General features: G+C 36.8%; 1 protein-coding gene across 4 annotated transcripts in view; it reads left to right on the top strand.

Moving 5' to 3' along the window:
• The first annotated feature begins 1,452 nt into the window (after window positions 1-1,452).
• LOC149570371 (hypersensitive-induced response protein 1-like) overlaps window positions 1,453-21,349 on the top strand; it is a 147,763-nt gene continuing 127,866 nt past the window's right edge. For 3 of the 4 annotated variants that reach the window (XM_089823013.1, XM_089823015.1, XM_089823014.1), the window contains exons 1-2: window positions 1,453-1,707; window positions 1,813-1,862. Coding sequence is in view for 1 of the 4 variants with exons in the window: in XM_089823016.1 (XP_089679142.1) it covers window positions 2,376-2,424 (49 nt within the window). In the remaining 3 variants the exon portion in view is untranslated. Of the gene's footprint in view, window positions 1,708-1,812; window positions 1,863-2,305; window positions 2,425-21,349 lie in introns of all 4 variants that reach the window. The other variant, XM_089823016.1, reaches the window with a different exon arrangement.

Here is a 21,349-nt window from a genome sequence, read left to right as displayed (position 1 = left end):
AATGGCTAAGTATTTGCCTCTTAATTAAATTTAATTATATATTTATAATAATTTTTAAATATATTAATTTTAATTTATTATAATATTTACAGTAAGTTTTAAATATATTAATTTAAAATTATTATATTTGGTTAAAAAATTAAAATGTAAATTTATTTCAATAAATTAATTCTCATAATAATTATTTAAATAAATTTTAATTGTAATGATGATATTGTAATATATATTTCATTATATATGTTAAATAGTAGAAATTGGCACTATGCATAAATATCGGCTGAAGGGACATAGTGCATTTAAAATAATTGTAAGAAATCTGCATGTCTACTATATAAAATATTAATCATATAATATTATTTAAAATTAATTAATTTTGATTGGTAGATACTAGAAATTTTAATCACTAGTACTCATAAATTAAAAATAAAAGTACTAATAAATTAAAAAATAAATCTATATAGATATTCTTCCATTGTAATCTCTTTATAACATAATTACATAACAAGTGCCATAGTAAATGTCTTGTAATATAAATAGTTATGAAATATTATTATAATAATTAATCGATGAAAGATTTAGAAATAAATGTATAATTTTATTATTATTAATTATGTAATATATAATATTTTAGTATTACTGACAAGGTATATATAAATGTTAAGTGGAAAATATTAGATGGACATTGAGTAAAAGTATTAAAAAGTATTAAGAGTAAAACGTATGCAATATAGCTATGTTAGATGTATGTTTAGCGTAAGTCTCATATAATTCAAATGTTCATATTCTCCTTTAAGCAAAATTAAATTGTAATTAGAATGTTCAATTTGCTACTTTTACAAAAGAATTTTATCTAACACTTATATGTTTTTATTACTATTTTATGACTTTTATTAAATTTATTTTTAATTTTTGTAATTAAAAAAAAAGGTACAAAATATGATATAAATCTTTATTCTTTTATTTGTTAAACTTTCACAAGGAGAAATATATTGTAATTTAATTTTCAAGATAAGATATGTCAGAACATGAAGAAGACTATAGCAAGGATGCAACCTATGTGAACAATTTTTTTTTTAAAGTGAAAAAATAAAAGCTCAGAGTAGCGAGTGAAATAATAATATATCTATAAAATTTAGAGAGAAAAAAGAAAAGAAAAGCTAACTCATGGCTAGCAAGGAACCAATAAGATTGGAAATAAATTTTAGAACTATATAGAATTAAAAGTTTTTGAAAAAAATAAAATAAAAATGTTTAGACATTTTAATTGGAAAGTAGCATTGGAGTACTGAGGAACTAATAATAATAATTTAAAGATTTATTCCTTTTATTAGAAGTTAAAAAGAGACAAGGTGGAGAAATCAGATCTATCTATCTGACTAGGAGCTTTATGTGGGTCCCATAGACTTATGACCTAGTTAACGGTATTAAAACCCTTTCGTTCTTTCTTTCATTCATTATAATTTCTCTCCTCTTTCTGACACACGTAGAATCCTTCACAGGTTTTCAAACATTCGGGTAACTTGGGATTCGTACACGACCTTTAAATAAGTGGCTGACACGTGAGACGCAGAATCATAGCCAAAGGCAAAATGGCACTCCTCTTTAAAAATATGCTGCGGAAGTTTCATCCTCCCTATTTTTAAGCTGCTCGGTTTATCTCTGCTAATTCACATTTTCACCCAAGTTTTCTGTCCTATACATCTCTCGGTAGGTTTTGAAATATTTAGCTTTTTAAGTTTTCTCGTTCGGGGACACGTAAAATCACTTCACTGTAGAATTATGAACTTATTGTACTATTTTTATGATTTTCAGCAATAATTATGGAGCAATGCTAAAAAATTCGTGATCTGCCTCTGATACAGGTTCGTTGCTACTCTGAATTGTTCTGTTTTGTGATTTCGTAAAATTAAGTTCGAGCTTTTCATTCTTGCTAGCAAAGAATTTTACGATTTATTATAAAATAAACAAACTACAGTCTAGTTGCTGCCATACTTAATTTGAATTGTATTTTGGATTTTAAGCATTTGTGCTGGCTTCCCTTCAAGATCGGTGGTTGTGCTTGCTTTTGGGGTCATTTCATATCTTATTGTTTGTCTATGTGAATTGCCTTTTGCATGCGGCTTTTTAGGCTTCTTGAAGTACTTGATTTGGACTAAAACAAAGTAATAAACAGGAATTGTATCTGCACTTCCTGATCTTTTTAATATATCGCTCTCAGCCCAAAATTCTTATTGGATCATGGCTGAGTCACTTTCACGTTTGTCTAATTACATCTGAACATCGTCGTTGCCCTGCCACTGTAAAGGGTAGCCTACTACAGGGATAACAACACATGACCAATTGCGTTGCCATATTTGGTGAATTATGGACCTGAAATGTCAATTGAGGTATCAGGAGTGCCTTCTGTGTTAATAAGATTGTTCGGTGAGTCTTTCTTAACCTACCATTGTCTGCAGGATATTAGTAGCCTCTGTATTAGTTCTTTTATGGGATCACAAAGTTTTCTGGCCCCTTGTCTACTTTGGACTCATATGCAGAGTATAACCTTATTCACCTTCTATCTCTGTTGGCAGTTTTCTCTTAACATGGGACTTTACTTTGTACTATTATAACTTGTATATATCGACTTGTTTAGGGTAAGTGTGTTTGGCCGAGGTGTTATTTTTATGGTTTTTGACTTAGTATATACTTGTGTAAAAGTCACTGCATATTTTTTAGCGCTCTTGATTTGGAATTGTGAGTTGTTGTTTTGCTTTTTTGAATCTACTTGACTTAAGTAAGAATTTGTCGTAGGGCAAATTCACCCAAGATCGAAGAACTGGAACACAAGCACAATTGTAGACCAAAAAAAGTATGATCGATATATCATAGCATGTCCTGATACATCACTATGTGTTCAAATAAATGTACACACTAGGATTTTCCTTGTATATAAAGGCCTCTAAGATGCATCTAGAATGTTTCTAGAAGGTCTTAGGAGATAAGCTTGACAACTAAGCATGCGTCCTCCATTGTGCATAAATGTACGTGCAACAATGAGAGGATAAGCATGACAAGGTGTCCCACGTGTGGAGATGTTGTAGACACCATGTGCTGAAATAAAGTGCTTACTCCTGTGTTCTAGACACCATGTGCATAAATGAGGTGTGAACTCCTGTGTTGTCAACATGACAACTCACAAGAGTGCGCATACTCTTAGGCGACTAATAAATAAATATTAAAATAATGCATTAACCTAAGTAAACTTAAGTAAAGTGTAAATAGTAAATACTTATTTACACCAACAACTTAATTCTTTGTAGATTTTTGGACGTTGATCCATTTTAGTACTTTTGATTTGCAATCATGGGTCGTATTTATTCCTTTTTAAATATCCTTGACTTAATCTTGGGTCATATTATTTTACTTTTGAATCTCATGAAACTTGTGCACTCACACTCTCTATATGTGGCTCAAATATATTTTGGTCCCTTTCTGATATTTGGTTCAAATATATTTTGATTAAATGAAGCCAATTTATCTATGCATATGAACCATCTTTATTTGAAGTCAACATATTCATAGTTTACCACCCATTTACAACAATTTTTAGAAAACACAGAGTAATCTCTATTCCTTGTACTCATGTTGTTGCATAAATCGCAGAGGCCTTATCCTTCATCTTCTTCAAAATGGAAATGGATTTCCCAATGGAATTAATAAATCATCAGTACCCTTTGGAACCTTTTCTACCTAGAAATGTTAAGGGAGGACTGCAGGTCCTGTAATAGGAAGAGGACAAAAGCATATGATGTTAAACAGAGGAACCATGACTACAGGATATTTCTGAAACAGCAATAGCCATGAAAGAAACTTTCATCTTTAGGCTTGACAAATACTGATGTCTTCTGCAAATTTGGCCTTCGTTTGAAACTTTTGCTTTAAAAGAACCAAATGATTAGGATAAAACTCTTTCATTGTTATGTTGGAGCCTGACTGTGAAGACCTTCCAGTGTATGCTTGAGTTCAATCAGAAGAGAAATGGGTTGACGGAACCTGACTTGCTTTCTTCTTCAAGCTTCTTGCATCGATTATTTTAACTTTCCTTGTGTTCTCTGTTTCTAGTATGTTACTAGAGCTCAGAATCTGTTCCTAACTTGATATTAGAGCTTAGACTCTGTTTCTGACATGACTATTCAACTGAAATCTGGAACGCAATTACAATTGGTGCTCTTTGCGTTTCATCATTCTTTCATTACTGTTCATGGTACTGTCCTTCTCCTTTGGTTTCTTGTTTCATCTTTTTTGTTTCTCTGGTGTTTCAGTGTGTTATGAAAAGAAATTGATATAGGTGATTCACTAGCTAATAACCAATTGTCTTGGATTGATATGAGAATAGGCTCAGGTTTGAGATTAGTTATACTGGTACAACGATATTATTCTCGGGTATGAGTACAGAAGTACACACATGCATATACACGCACACATACACATGCACATGCATATGTACAAATGCATATGCATATATATATAAAAGAAATGTAAAAAATTTAATATGTAATTTGATACTTGAAACTAATTAAATAATAGAATTGAACACCCATTTCGTAATGTATTTATCATTGATATCTGTAGAAGTCTCATTCTCATCGAGACTCACTTTGACAAGCTCTAAAATGAATGCATCCAAGTTCCAAGTTGGCACACTCAAGGGCCATATCCCAATTCTTGATCGCCCCTTCCTTGTATTCAAGTTCCTTGTGTGATGAGGAGTGAGTTGGAACGGACATAAACCAAATCTTCTACTTTTTTCCCAACTGATTGTCCTTAACTCAGTTAATAAATGAGTATGTAGTTTACTTCCACTCTTCAAAAGAACTTGCAACCTTAATGTATTATAGTCCCACTCTTCAAAGAAGTTGCAACTAGTCAAAATTGGAGGTAGGGTCAATACAGGTTAAAAATGCAAAAGAACGGTAACAAATAAGAATTTTAGAATTAAAAGGGCATGTGTGTTGCCGAGTTGGTGTGAAGGCGAGTCATGAGGTGTAGTGTTAGGCTAATGACCTTGGGGCTACCCATCAACTCCAGTTTGGCTCTCACCTAGTCACCACAAACCCTTTTACTTGTGAGTGAGTGTTCAGGGTTTAATCCTTCCCTTTCCTTGAGGAAAGATGTTCTTTGGGAAAAACCTAGTGAAGGGTGGTGGAAATGTAATTTTGATGGTGCTTCAAAGGTAACCTTGGCTCTTCGAGAGTAAGATTTGTCATCCAAAATTCAAATGGTGATCTCATAGCCTATGGAGGAAAACATCTTGTGGATGGCACAAACAGTGCTAAAAAAGTTGAAGCTTCTCTCGGCAATCTGAGCATCCAAGAAGCTAGGGTTTAGGAGACTGCACGTGGAAGGTGACTCACGAATTATGGTAAATGCATACACAAAATCACATAGATCAAATAAAAGAAGAATTGGCCTCTTTAAAAGACTTCAAATTGACACATGTTAGAAGAGAAGATAATAAAGAAGCTGACACCATGCCCAATTGGGCATTGAGCTTAAAATGTATGAAGTTGTACTCAAGGATTTCCAAGATTTAAGGATTGAGGAGAGAAATCGCAAACAATTATTCCTGTCCTTAATTAGGTCAACAATATCTTTTCCCATAAATACAACATGCAAGCGACAATGTTGAAGTGATGGGGGTCTTGTGTGATGTGTGCTGGAATTGATAAGTAATTATTGTCGATCAGATCAACAATTATGATAACTGCTTAGTGTGTGCACCCTCAACATTAAAATTGGATTGCAAAGCATTGACAAGCTTAATTGGTGTTTCAGAAGACTTGTAAGAGAAGGGATGAATCAACTATTACCCTCACTTGCACCAAACAACAAAATCCCTTCCATGGGCTTAGCAAGAAAGCCAGAATTAATAAAATGTTTAACTACATAGATTATAGGTTAACAGAGTGTCAAGTTTTTGCTGGATGAGATGTTTTATTAGGTTGAAAAAGGAAAAACACAAACATCTATTTCATGATAATGGCGTGGACTCTACAACTAGGTGAAGACAAGGACATTATTCATTTTGTGATGGAGAATTTAGTTCCCAAAGAGGCAAAGGGAGGAATGGAGGAGTTTTGGCTTCCTCAATCCTAGGTCTTGGGATAAACCTAGGTGATAAACAAAGTGGTTTGGAAAAGATTCTTGGTGCCAAATACACGCCTTTTGTGTGGTGTTTTGAAGAAAAATTTAGGAACAAATGGTTTCGTATGGCTAGGAAAGGGTGGGTTTTGAAATTGGTGTGATGATTCAAATTCTTGATGAGGACGTTGCAACAATGAAGGAGAGGTTAGGCTGGACAGAGGAGGATGAAGCTCGGCTTCAAGAAAAGATGCGTTTGGGCGAGGTGGAAAGCAGAGCGGAGACAACTAGGTGAAGACAAGGACATTATTCATTTTATGATGGAGAAACTAGTTCCCAAAGAGGCATTGGGAGGAATGGGAGAGTTTTGGCTTCCTCAATCCTAGGTCTTGGGATAAACCTAGGTGATAAGCAAAGTGGTTTGGAAAAGATTCTTGGTGCCAAATACACACCTTTTGTGCGACTTTTTGAAGAATTTTTTAGGAGCAAATGGTTTCGTACAGCTAGGAAAGGGTGGGCTTTGAAATTCGTGGTGATGATTCAAATTCTTGATGAGGATGTTGCAACAATGAAGGCTAGGTCAAGCTGGACAGAGGAGGATGAAGCTCGGTTTCAAGAAAAGATGCGTTTGGGCGAGGTGGTAAGCAGAGCGGAGGATGTTTTAGAAGCTAGGATTAATGCCTTGCTACGTGAAAGGATCCAAGGCATGGTGGCACAATGTCTCTGCTAAGTTTTTTTTCTGTTCAACTACTTTCAAGATTTTGTTGTTGACACCTTCCTCTGAGGATTTTGTGCATAAATGTCCTTTATGTTTTCTGGTTTTTTTGCTTGAAAAATGGAAAATCCCCTGTGCTCTGTTGGTATGACTAGATGTCAATTCTTTGTTATTACATGTACACTAGACTTGTAATGAAGATTGGGGTGATAGGGAGTTTTAAATATATTTTTAATAGTTTGGTTCTTCTACTCGAGATGATTTGCACTTTTGTGGGAATGCTCTTTTGATAGGTCCATTTTTTCCAGGTTTTTAATCACCTCTTTGGAATGTGAAATATACCTAGGATTTAGCTACAAACCATGACAAGTATACCCAATCAAACCAATAGGACCAACTGACAAGACAATATAGTCTTCTTCCCTTCAAACTCTGCAAAGTTTAGGCGGGTATACCTAGGATTAGTATCATTCTTTATCAATTTTATGCATCTACTCCTAATCCCCACACAAAGCAGATAACTACCCTTAATTCTTCTAACTACAAGACAACCCAAGGAATGAAAGACAACTAATAATTCACATCCTAAGTTTGTGAAGTCAATATGGGCTAATTCCTTTAGATTCATATTTCAATCAGAAAATAAAAAGTTTTTTTATTAAAGATTTTTAATGCTATGTAAGCCTAGCAATTCGGTTAGAGTTATAACATGATCAATGCTTTATCCATTGGGCTTTTACTTATAAATATGACACTAAAACCTCATATCTACTCCTTCACTTTGTGAATAAGATCAATACTCAATCAAAATCTCATACTTACCAAAATCTTTCCATGAAACTCTTCAATTCTCTCATAACACATTGAGCATTTACCTAATCAATTTGATTAACAACAAAACATGATATGTGATACAATTCTAAGTGAACTATAACTGGAATTCAATTTACTTGCTATTGAATTACAGGAAATTGAAGAACAATATGAAAAGAGACAAGATCTAGATTGGGCAACTTCAATGACTTCTTTATTTGTATTAATTTGCTTGAAATAATACAATTAGAGTATGAGATCTATGAAATAGAACAACTCAAGATGGACTTAAAACATTGGAACTCTATTTTCCTCCATTCATGAGAAGAACCAAAAATTGCAATACACAGTACTGGGCCGACTTAAAGTAGAAACATGATGTTCATTTTTCAAAATTTGGGCCCTTCTTTCAAGCCTTGGAAATCCTTTTATAGATAAGGATTGCAACAAGATTCAGGCAATTGACATGTCACTTTTTCATTTGACAGATAGACTTGTTACATAAGAGACAAAATGTCAATATCAATATTTTGGAAATAGAGAAAATAAAGGAGATAGTTGAAGGTTCGCACAGCTGGCAGCTCGGATTTTCAAGATCAATTCTTTATTTGTAATGTAGGTGTATCCATAGTAGGTGAGCCACAAAAGTAAGATACCTTATTCAGATAACCATCTTCCCTCTTTTGGCTTTTATGATCATTCCAGCATAGTATCTGACTATCTCCTGATGATGGTGGGGAAACTGTTTCAGTTGTTGGCACATCTTCTATTGTCTCTTGCTCTTGAACATCAATTACCACCTGTGGGTCATTCTCTTTCGGACCGTATTTTGAAACCCACTCATTAAAAACAGTATCATTAGGCTAATTAAATTCAATAATATATTTTTCTTTTATCATAGTATCTTTCCATTTTGCCTTCAACTGTTTTATTTCGGAACTGAAAGAGTTAATAAATATCTCTGCTCTTACAATCTCCTCAACAGGTCTTGTGAACAAATAACTGCCATCATTATTTATTATGTCATTCATCCTAAAGTTGAGGGCTGCACTCAATTCTCCCTCCCATTCTCCACTAGCCTTTATGTTATTTGCATCCTCTATGACCAAAGGGAAAAGGTCTTGACATAATATATGTTTTTTCAATTAATTCCTCAACCTATGATTTATCTTTGGCTATTGAATAGATCTCACTTAACTCCTCTTAACTCCTGTTCCCTACTGATCCATTTGTCCAAAATTTGTTTCAACACAATCTCATCCTTACTAAAAGAATTCCAAACATCCATAAGCTTTGATACCCAATAATGGAGGAGTCTAATATCAACAGTACTTACTGGGTGCAGTATTGTGTCTTGGACTTTCTCTTCATATCTCTGCACCACAAGCATCTGGACATCTCTAAGCCTAGCTCTTTCCTCTTCTGTTCCCTCATTAAACTTCTCTTCAGGATACAATGGAGTTTGAGGAATTTCAATAATAGGACCAGCAGGAGGTGATGGGGCAGGTGATGATGCAATAATTCCTTGAGAAGACTCACCCACTTGCATTTTTCCAACTTGTTGAGTTTCATACATAGCGAATTTTCTCATTAATTCACTATTCGTTCTTCTTTTTGCATCATAAGCCTTTGAAACCCTTTTGTACTTGAGGTTCAGCTCATCCAAGTGCAAATTCTGCAGTTTCTCGGTTCATATATGCAACTTCCACTCCGGAAGTCTCACCTACTCTTTTCACTATTAAACTTCCCATTTGCTTTGCATCAGAGACCTCATGTTGCCTTGCTCTGTTTCTTTTTTGGATTGACCACATAACCAATACAACATGGTCTTCACTATATTTTACCCCTTTTGATGCTACTTGGGCTTATTCCTCTGTCTTGCATTTAGTATTTGTTTCCTTTCTAATAGCATCAAAGACCATGACATTTGCAATATCCCATTCAGGAAGAATTAGGAGTCCTAAATCTTTTAACATTATTTGTCCTTCCTCAGGAGTAATCTTACTGAATTCATTCATCATTTCTTCCTTGATTTCCTCTTCTATGATAGAGTCTTGTTTGTTAGGTTGCTCTGATTGTCTCTTTTGACATCTAGCCTTAAAATTTGAAATACTCAATCTCCAAACAAATTGAATAAAAGCCCTAGTCTTAACAAAATTGTCATTTGATAGAAATCTCTCATAAGCCTGTTCAACAATAGGGTCCAATTCTTTTCCTAAAAAATCTTTAATCGTGAGGTCCATCACTAGAGCTATAGGCTCCTTTGGCACTCCTTCCTCTAGTTCAGCCGTTGTAACAACTATTTCCCCTTGGTTACCCAATTTCACTAACTATTATGTAACCAATTTCTCATTTTCAAAATGCACGGGGGATTGGGAAGGTGAATATATTCATTTATCTGATGAAGCTGCTTCCTTCACCCTCTACCTCTTTGAAGTGGATTCCAATGGGGGACTCTCAGATGGAGGCCTTTTGTATGCTGTGTTAGAACGGGCATTGGCTGTATTCGGTGGTGAGGGTTTGGCTTCTAACTCCTTTCCCTTTTCAACAATTCCCTCAATTGACCTTAGAACACTATACCCTACCTTCTTCTGAAGGGTGTATTTTCCAGGAGCGACAACAAGAGTAGGTGAGAGCCTTTTCATTATTTCTTTTACTCGATCAGGGTTTGTACTCACTAGCATAGCTCTTTTCTCATTCAAAACCTTTATAATTTCCCCAAAATGTGTCATCAACTTATTAACTTTGTCACCAAATGTCCTTGCATCCTTTAGAGGATTATAATCTTTATAAAAAAAGTTTACAAAATCTAAGGCCTTTTTGTTAACTCTCCATTTCTCTTTCCTAACTTCTTGTTCTTTTGCAAGGAAAATTTATTTCTGATTATGTCTTCAGGATAACAAAACTGATGATTATGCCCTTTTGCCTTAGTCCTCTTTTGGAACATTTCATAAAATCCCTCAGGGTCTGAAAATCTTGCATGAGATGTTGCCATCCTATAGGGCTTTAAGATTTTATTGAAATGTACCCATCCTCTCTTTGTATCTACAAATTGATGTGCAACAATAAAAGAAGGAAAAATTGTACCTCTTGATCTCCCTGTTAATTCTTCCCACAAACCACCAATTTGCTACAAGACTTTTGCAACACCAATCTTAAGAGGAACTTGGAAAGGCAATACATGGGGAGTGCTTGGGAAACCATATACTTTGAAACTGTGGAAATAGGGTATGAGATAATATCACCCCAATTGTGGACAATCTTTAAACCCTTAGCAAAGTCTTCTGGCCTTATGAACTCAGAGAGTGTACTTGGGATTCTTGGGTTATCAAGTGATAACAATGCTCTTAACTTGGAAGCAAAGTATCTATCAAATCTAACAAAACTAGCATCCTCTCTATCCCATGACATATCTACACTCCACAACTGGATAGGTATTACTTCCCCATCCTTCTCCTTTGTTAGCTCCATCTCTTTTCCAAAGTAAGATGATATACATAAGCATAGAGTACCATCCAAAATGTTTGTCAACTTTAGATTTCTCAATTCCCACCAGGCCATTATTGATGCAGTGCAAGGCAGAGAATCCCCAAAGGAGATGTCCAAACCCCCAACAAATAATCACACAAGAAATGCAACAACAAGCAACAGTAATGCAAGATCTGATACCAAATCACAACTCTTTATTCATAAAATAACTGATTACGTGCAATATGCTCGGCTATAAGGCCTTCTGGGTTAGGGCCAAATACAAACAACAATTACAATATCAGTTCTGTAAGATCCCACAAGATCCAACTTACAATCCCAATCCCAACTAGTCCAAAACCACAACTGGATAAGAACACCAAGAAGAATCCACACTTGTACCCTCAGGTCCACCAAGCAATCCTTTGGTTTTCAAGCCACAGCTACTAGCTCTTCAAAGTTCGCATCTACCCTTCATCCTCTTCTCCAAGTTGGATGATAATGCCTAAAGACTCCACAAAACCCCCTACTTATACCCAACCAAACCACAAGTTGGCCCAGTTCATTACAACTTAAAGTAAATCCCTCACATTAAATATATGTTGAGCCATAAGTCGGCTACAACACAAATTAAATACCCAAAGTCGGTTCATAGACAACTCGGCACCAACAGGAACCAAGACCAAGCCGAGCGTTAGAAAGACCAAGCATTGCTGAGCTCCTAGAGCATGCTGAGCACCACAGTGTATGCCAAGCTCCCTTCAATGACCGAACTGACTTGGGCAACACTACTGACGAGCTTCGAGAGGAAATCGAGCTCCCAGTATTTGCCAAGTGCCCCAAGCTTTGCCGAACGTCTTCATTAACTGAGTCACTCGGTTAACACAACAACCAAACCAACCTAGTATCAGCCGAGTCACACTTCATTATTTGACCGAGTTCCCAAACTCCAAAACCAAACCACACCATCCTGCAAGATCGCCAGAAAGCCTAGGATGCTCTTGCATCAATTATGTATTTGTTTGGCAATATAAGGAGCAAAGTCAAAGACTATATTAACACCATAGTAGAGAATTTGAACCATCATGTACATGAAATGTACAGACATTGAATTTTGTTCATCTTCACCAAAAACTTTACACAAGGACATGTAGACAACTAAGGCACAAGAATTAAAATAGGTCTTTAAGAAAGGCTTAGGGGTCAATGATGCAACCAAAGACAAAACCCCAATGTAATGTCCCCATTTTTGTTAGCATCGGAATTTGAGAGATTAGCCTATTATTGAGATCCCCATAGGCTAATTATTGTGAATAGAGGGTCTTCTGTGACAGTGGCTTTGCTTGGGAGGGTCTTGTCTTCTCCACAATTCAGTAAGCTACCGGTTGGTCTTCATTTGGCTCAGATTGGACTTCGATTGGGCTTAGTTTTGTGTACTTACTTTGTGGTAAGTCGGGTGTTGATTGAGATGGACCCTTTCTATTTTGGAAAGTGCATTTGGTCACATGGAGAAATAATAGGTATAACTCCTATTTCAGTAGACATATTTAAATGATGAGTATTTTGGGAGTTATTTTATTTCTAGTGGCCAAATTATTCTTAAATAATTAAATGGCTTATTATAAAGTTATAATTTAACTTTATAATTTCACTTAAGTTGAAGGTTGAGTTATCATTGGAAAGAGCCATTTATTAATTAGTTAAGCCAAGTCAAGTGAAAGAATATAATGGAAGCTTCTAATTAATGTTGTGTGGTGAAGCTTCTTGAGTGAAGTTACATTTTGGCAACAAAAGGGCCTATGGATGTTATAAATACAAGCCCATTTGTTGAGAAAAACATGCTTGGATATTTTATTTACTTTTGATGCCTTTGTGGCTTTTTTTGAGTTCTGATATTTTGTGGCCCTTGTTGAAGTATAAGGGTTGAGTTTGAGAAGCTCTTGGCAATTGTGTTGAAGTATACAATTCGCCAACATCTCCTATTGTATTTGCTTTAGCTAAGGAAAATAATCTTGTGTAATGTTCCTGTTATAAAATATATTTTAATAACGCTATTGTAATTGGGCCAATTGATTTAATATATCTTGGACCCATTTTTAGTTTGTTTCCGTAGTTTGTGTTGCTGTCGGCTATCTTTGTACACCCTCGAAAAGTTTTTCTCAATGATTATTTAAGCACAACTTGTAGTTAGTCATTAGGTATGCATTTTGATTAATTCTTTATACTGCAAATTCCTGTTGGAGTTTTGGATTGTTCGCCATTACGGAAGTGAGATTTTCCCCATTTGGCTTGTTTCTGGTTTCGGTGGAGTCAACCCTCACCCTATTTTGTCGCCTGTAATACTTCGCTTGGATCTAGCAAATCGAAGCACCATCATATTGTGAATTGGAGAAATCATTGTGTTTAATGTGATCTAACTCTCTTGGTGTTAAGTGAATGAAATTTGTGGCAAACATTTGTGTGTTTTCTTTGCATATTCTATACATTTGATTGCATGCATTTCTGTACACTCCAAACTTCGTACATCACCCAGTGAAATCTTCCATTCGACAAACAACATAGTTGTCAATTGTACGGCTTCCATTTCTCAACCATATGGCCTCCAATTGTCAACTGTACGACCTCCATTTCTCAATCGTACGACCTCCAATTCTCAACCGTACAATCATCAATTCTCCACCGTACGGCCTTTAGTCTTCAGTTGTACGACCATACTCCTGCATTCTTCATTACCGTACGGACACACTACATACATAACTCTTGCATCATTCTGGCCCATAGTACGACCTGTACATTGCCTGTACCTTTGCATTTGGCTTTCGTACGCCAACTCTATCTAACTGTACTGCACTCTAGGATACTGTACGGGTTATTTGATTTCCATTTTGGAGAAAGATTGTTTGAGGGTAGTTGCGTATGATGGATCATCACAGTGGTATTAGAGCTTTGATCCTGCCAGCCTGTGAACATTGAATGAGAGTTTATAGCTGGAAGAGAAGGAGAACCCCTTCGGTTGATAGAATGGTGGTAGAACTGAAGCCCACAACCACCGAACTTGTGGCACTGCTAAGAGAACTTGCGAGGAATCTGGCATAGATTAATGATACTCATCGACTCATGGAAGAAACTCTCAAGAAATTGGTAGACAATAAAGTATCCGATGAACATAATAGTCACAGTGCAGACTCTACGTCGGGTAAAGAAAATCCTCATCCTGCACGTTCACGACCGTCCATGCTGTCTTTTCCCCCACAGACGGAGGCACCACAATGATTGAAGAAACCAATGTTTGAGGAGGTTTAAGAACAACTGAGAGAGGATTGGAAGAATGTGAATTTTGAGGAAGATATATCTTATAAAGACTATGTAGATTTGAGAATGAGGTATTCCGGAGGTGGAAACTGAGGATATTCTAACGATGATCTCAAGAGGAAGTTGAGTAAAGTAAATTTGTCTCCATTTGATGGATCCGGATCCATATTTGCGCAAGTGTGGGTAATGAAGGCCGATACTTACTTCCAGCTGAATCCTATGCCATAAGAAGCAATTAAATTTGCAGCATTACATTTGGAGGGAGTTGCGCATTAATGGTGGCATCACAACACCATCACACGAGGGCATGATCAAATAAATACCTATGTGGAATGTACTGAGAGATTGATAGATCGATTTGATGGTAAAGATCTAGAACTCAATTTCAAAGATTTGGCACAACTAAGTCAAACTGGATCGGTTGACTAGTACATTGCGGAATTTCAGAAACTCTCTGTTTTGGTCACGGACATTTCTGAAAGAAGACGGATAGTGCTTTTCATGGACGGGCTGATAGAACCACTGAAGGGTTGGGTAAAGGGGTTCAATCCTATACCCTGTCAGAGGCCATTAAGAAAGCACAGAGTATGGCATCATCGTCGGCATCATCCTCTCGGAGTTGCTCACATTCCAAACCTCCAATGTTTCTAAGGGACAAAGATGATAAACCTTCGCCGAGGAAGCTGTCGTTGGACGAAGCTACTAGACAAGAGCTCCAAAGGAAGAAACTACATTTCAACTGCAAAGGACCATGGGAACCTAGACACAAATGTCTCAGGAAAGGAAAGATCCACTACATTGAGGTCATGTCCGATGATGAGGACGAACAGGAAGATATACCCACCGAAGACAACCAACCCCACGAGGACACCAAAATGGTTAGTTTATACCATACGGAAAGAATTGCAACATTGGTACGACATGGAGGAACTATTGCCCTAGCCAGTAGCCTGAGGTGCACAGTGTTTCGTGTACAGAGAACCCTTCAAGGACAAAGGGTTATGGTGATGCTCGATAGCGGAGCCACTCAAAACTTCATAAACTCCTCTTTGGTGAAATGAGGAGGTCTACCCACAAAGACGTACACAAGATTTTAGGTCAAGGTCACCGGAGGGACTCTCCTGCCTTGCACACACCTTGTTCCTCAGCTAAGTATCACAATGGCGAATCACACAGTGACTGAGGATTTCTTCATAGTGGACCTTGATGATATGGAGGTTATTCTAGGCATGTAGTGGATGGAGACACTTGATGAATACACTTAGAGCTTCAAACAGATGGACTTCACTTTTGTTGTCGATGGAAAGAAGGTTGTTCTCTACAGAATAGCAAATGAAGGTCCGAAGGAAGTTTTTGCACATCGGATGAAGGCAATTTTTTGGCTTGACGACGTTGCTTGGGTTGCACATTGTTTTGTCTTGGCGGAACCTATAAAAGGGCAACATACACCTCCCAAGGATGATGATCTCCAGAATATTTTGAGTAAACATGACAAAGTTTTTATTGACATTCCTCTTGGTATACTGCCTCATTGAGGGTTTGAACATACTATCGAGATGGAAACTGGAGCCAAGCCGGTCATAACCACATTCTACCGCCATCCCAAGAAATTCAAAGATGAGATTGAAAAGACTATTCAAGAACAACTAGAGATAGGATGGATCTGTCCCAGTTCTAGCCCCTTCGCGTCATTAGTGGTATTGGTCAAAAAGGATGGGACGATGCACATGTGTGTAGACTACCGTGCATTGAACAAAAAAACAATAAAGAATAGATATCCCATTCCAAGGATACATGAGTTGCTGGATGAATTACATGGCGCACTCTATATTTCGAAAATAGATCTCCATTCCGGATACTATCAAATCCACATGAGGGAGGAAGATGCGAAAAAAATGGCCTTTCGTTGTCACTATGGACATTATGAGTTTCTGGTCATGCCGTTTGGATTAATAAATGCACTTGCTACATTCCAATCATGCATGAATGGCATCTTCAACAAACAATTGCATAAGTACTTACTAGTATTTTTTGATGATATTCTTATTTATAGTAGGTCATGGGAAGAGCACTTGAAGTATTTGGACGAAGTCCTACGGATCATGAAGGATCAGTCCTTGTTCGCCAAACGATCCAAGTGTGAATTCGGTATGACAAAAATATTGTACTTGGGGCATGTTGTCGATAAATATGGAGTTCAATTGCATCAGGAAAAGATTCAAGCTATCATTGATTGGCTTCCCCCAAAATCACTCACGGAGTTGTAAGGATTTTTTGGATTGTACAGTTATTACCGGAGGTTTGTAAAAGGATTCTCTTAGCTCAGCGCCCCATTAACAAATCTGACAAGAAAGGGTTCCTTCCAATGGAATGACAAAGCACAACTCACTTTGATAAGCTGAAAGAAGCAATGAGCACTTGTCCCGTACTTGCATTGCCTGATTTCGCTCGACCTTTCATTCTGGAGTGTGACGCATTTGGAGAAGGCATTGGTGTAGTATTGATGCAAGATAGACACCCCATAGCCTATGAGAGCAGGAAGCGTACACAAACTGAACGCTTATATTCCATTTATGACAAAGAGATGTTGGCCATCATACATGCATTGACCAAGTTCTGGCAGTATCTGGTGGGTGCCAAGTTTGTTGTGCGTACGAATCACAATAGTCTGAGATTTTTTCTGGAGCAATGGGACTTGAATGAGAGGCAACAAAAATGGGTAAGCAATGTTTAGGCTTTCGATTTTGACATTGAATATGTGAAAGCAAAGAACAATGTGGTTGTAGATGCGTTGTCTAGAAAACTCGCTATCTGCTTACTGACCCAGATTTCAGCTGATTGGAAAGCACATTTGTTGGTAGAATATTTCAAAAACACATTTACCTGTGAGCTAATGGATGGCAACACCCAGCATGATCGGTACAAAGTGCTGGATGTCATCATTTAATATAACAATTAGATATTTTTAGTGCCGGAATCCAAATTGAAGCAGAAAATCTTGAAGTCCATGACTCACCCTTGGCAGGACACTCGGGCTTCCTCAAAACTTACAGACACCTCAGGGAGAGGTTTTCATGGAAGGGTCTTAAAGGAGACGTATTGCAATGTGTAAGAGAGTGCGATCTACCAGCAGAAAAACCCTGAGCATACTCTACTCGCAGGGTTACTACAACCTCTGCCAATTCCAGAATAGAAGTGAGAAAATGTCTCAATGGATTTCATTATTGGACTTTCCAAGGTGAACGGAAAGGATTGTATTTACATGGTGGTTGATAGACTCACGAAGTACGCACATTTCTTCGCCATCTCAAACTTTTAGGCTGCACAGGTAGCCGATCTATTTTTCAGAGAAGTTTTTCATCTGCACGGGTTACCCCAAAACATTGTCAATGATTAGGATGGATGATTTATCAATATCTTTTGGATAGAAATGTTTCAACTAGCAGGAACAAAATTGTTGCCAAGCACTAGTTATCACCCTCAAATAGACGGACAGACGAAGATTGTGAACAAGTGGCTTGAAGGTTACCTTCGAAATTACGTTTCGGCACAACAACAGGCGTGAGTCAAATGGATGCACCTAGGTGAATATTGTTACAATATCACTTACCACATGTCCATCGGGATGGCACCATTCAAAGCACTATACGGGTATGAACCCCTTTCCTTCATCGAAATAGTTTTGGGTGACAGTTGCTCACTAAGGGCGAGGGATTGGCTTCAGAAGGGACAGGACATACTAAGATGCTTGAAGGAAAACTTACAACAGGCACAGGATCAACAAAAATTCTACGCCAACAGACATCAAATCGAGAGAACTTTCGAAGTAGGAGAGTTGGTCTAGACTTCAACCATATCGGAAATCCTCATTGAAGGATCATGTATTTGATAGTGATGCAAGAATAGTGGGAGTAGGAGAATGCAAGCATACTGTCATATCAACAACCGCTTCTGTGTCAGTCCATCCATCTAGCGAGGAGTTTAGTAGTATGCATACAGTTGTTGATGTGTGCCTTGATGATAGTACACATGTCATTGATGATGAGGTGAGTGGTGTCGAGGTAGAATCATGTTATTGTTCAGATCAACACAGTGGTGAGGTTCACTTTGTGGACGATCCTATGTTTGACAAGGATGCAACATTGTCTTATGCCAATCCCCTGTTTGAGGTTGATATTGATCACTCACTAGAGTGGAGTTGGACTTAGTTTTTACCATCTGTAGATTCAATTCACTTTTGTGTTGCGGCAGTTGGTGATGTTCCTGTGACAACATATTTTGATGTGGCTATTACCTATTGTTGATACAATTGGCATGAGTGCATATGCTTCCCCTATAGCTATGTCTTTTTCATGGATTGTTGGTGATGATCATGATTCTAGTCCAATATTTATTATGTGGGTGGAAATAGGGAAGAAGAGGATGCATAGATCTTCTATGGAGTTGCCTTCTAGTGACATGCTTTCAAATTTCTGAATTTGATTGTGTATAATTTTTTTACGTCAATTTTTCAAATCATACTACATGATCCATCATTAGGATGCTAGTGAGAAAAGAACATCCTGATGATGAATCATGTAGTATGATCCAAAATGTTGATATAAAAGAACTATACCCAATCAAATCCAGAAATTTGAAAGCATTAACATGGATTGTCGAAATCTAATAGATCTTTTAGTGACATTCTGACTTCTACATCATTTGCACAAGTTTTGGGTGTTAGGCTGCAAGACGTGGTTGGTCTTGATGATGCTGGTTTGTAGTTGGTTTAGTGTACCACAGGGATGTCACACAATTCTTCATTTGGGATCTAGGTGGAGGTTGGAGTTCATTGTATTGTCGAATTGCTTGAGGACAACAATCTCGGGGAGAGAGGACTATAATGTCCCCATTTTTGTCGGCATTGGAATTTGACAGATTAACCTATTATTGAGATCTTTGTAGGCTAATTTTTGTGAATAGAGCGTCTTCTGTGGCAATGGCTTGGCTTGGGAGAGTCTTGTCTTCTCCACAATTCAGTAAGCTACCGGTTGGTCTTCATTTGGCTCATATTGGAGTTCGTTTGGGCTTAATTTTGTATACTTACTATTTGTGGTAAGTCAGGTGTTGATTGAGATGGACCCTTTCTATTTTTGGAAAGTGCATTTGGTCACATGGAGAAATAATAGGTATGACTCCTATTTCAGATGACATATTTAAATGATGAGTATTTTGGGAGTTATTATATTTTTAGTGGCCAAATTAGTATTAAACAATTAAATGGCTTATTATAAAGTTATAATTTAACTTTATAATTTCACTGAAGTTGAAGGTTAAGTTATCATTGGAAAGAGTCATTCATTAATTAGTTAAGCCAAGTCAAGTGAAAGAATCTAATGGAAGCTTCTAATTAATGTTGTGTGGTGAAGCTTCTTGAGTGAAGTTACATTTTGGCAACAAAAGGGCATATGGAGGTTATAAATACAAGCCCATTTGTTGAGAAAAAACATGCTTGGATATTTTATTTTCGTCTGATGCCTTTATGGCTTTTTCTAAGTTCTGATATTTTGTGGCCCTTGTTGAAGTATAAGGATTGAAGTTGAGAAGTTCTTGGCAATTGTGCTTAAGTATACAATTGGCCAACATCTCCTATTGTATTTGTTGTAGCTAAGGAGAGTAATCTTGATTATTATATACTTATTGAAGCATCTGGCTAGGGGTTTGGAGTTTTAGAATTGACTATTGATCTTGCAGCTGAGGTATTGTGGATCAATTTCTTAAGGTTTGCATCTTCCATTTCTGTCATTACTGTTGCTTGGAAGAAAGTGTGTGAAATTTTGAGATGTAATTTGATTCAATGCTGATGTAAATTGAATTGAGAGATAAATATGGAGTAGTTCAATTTTTTTTAAAGTTACATGGCATGGTAAATCAAATGCAAATCTATCATTGCCATTGAATTGAGCTTGGTCACTATCAGTGTTGTTCAAAAATTGCCTAATCTTGGTGAATGTGATCTAGTCAACCTTGGAGTTCTTTTCAATAGTATTGGCATTGTATGCTAAATGTTATGATGTAATGTCAAAAGTCATAAATATTCGTATTTGTTAGAGCTATAGCCAGGTAGGGTTATTACACCCAAAAACTCCAATGTAATGTCCTCGTTTTGGCTGACATCATTTTGTGTGCCGGATCAGTCTATCACGGACTCTCGTAGACTGGTGGTTGTGAGGAGAGAGTCACTCTGGCATTTATTTGGGGATTGGATGGCTTATTATGCTCTTGGAGATATTATTTTATTTATATTTTATCATTACTTCTTATATGGGGCCTACATGTTATAATTCTAAGTTGAGTTGCACTTTTTATTTTATAAAGTTATTTAATTATAAAAGTGCATTATAATGAGATTTTATAATGCATGCTTCTAGAATTTCTTAGTAACTTCTTAGAAAAGTGAATAAATAGAGGGCTTGGCCTCTCATTTGCACACACTTGATTTGATGATTCTACTACCTCTCTCTATGAGCATTTGTGGCACCATCTAGGTCTGCAAATATTCAGCATAATCTTTGAGAACGATACCTCTCAAGAGATTGCATAATTGAGTAAGTGAAAGACCTTTTGAAGGGTTGCACATTGGAAGTGGTATTCGGCCATTTCATGTTGAGCTTCATTGAGTTTCAGACTTGGACTGAGGTTTGATATTTTTGGAGTTCTTTTTGGTGAGGGATTGCATCATTGTTCAATTGGAGGGCTTCACAAAAAGATTCATTGTAAATCTGATATCAACTGGTGATTTTCGGAAGTCTGGCTGGGATTACATTTTATCATCATTGGATCATCAATATTGGTCCAAATCTCATGCAATCATTTTTAAAGCATTCCAATAGCCTGGGCGTTTCAGTCTGTACCATTTTCCGCTGCCAGTGTTGAAGG

This window comes from Cupressus sempervirens, chromosome 3 (assembly GCF_028749045.1).
Source record: "Cupressus sempervirens isolate cs-2001-9-10 chromosome 3, ASM2874904v1, whole genome shotgun sequence".
In the NCBI taxonomy this organism is placed as follows: Eukaryota; Viridiplantae; Streptophyta; class Pinopsida; order Cupressales; family Cupressaceae; genus Cupressus; species Cupressus sempervirens.
The sequence above is the reverse complement of the archived record's forward strand: the minus strand, read 5'-3'. Positions and strand labels throughout refer to the sequence as shown.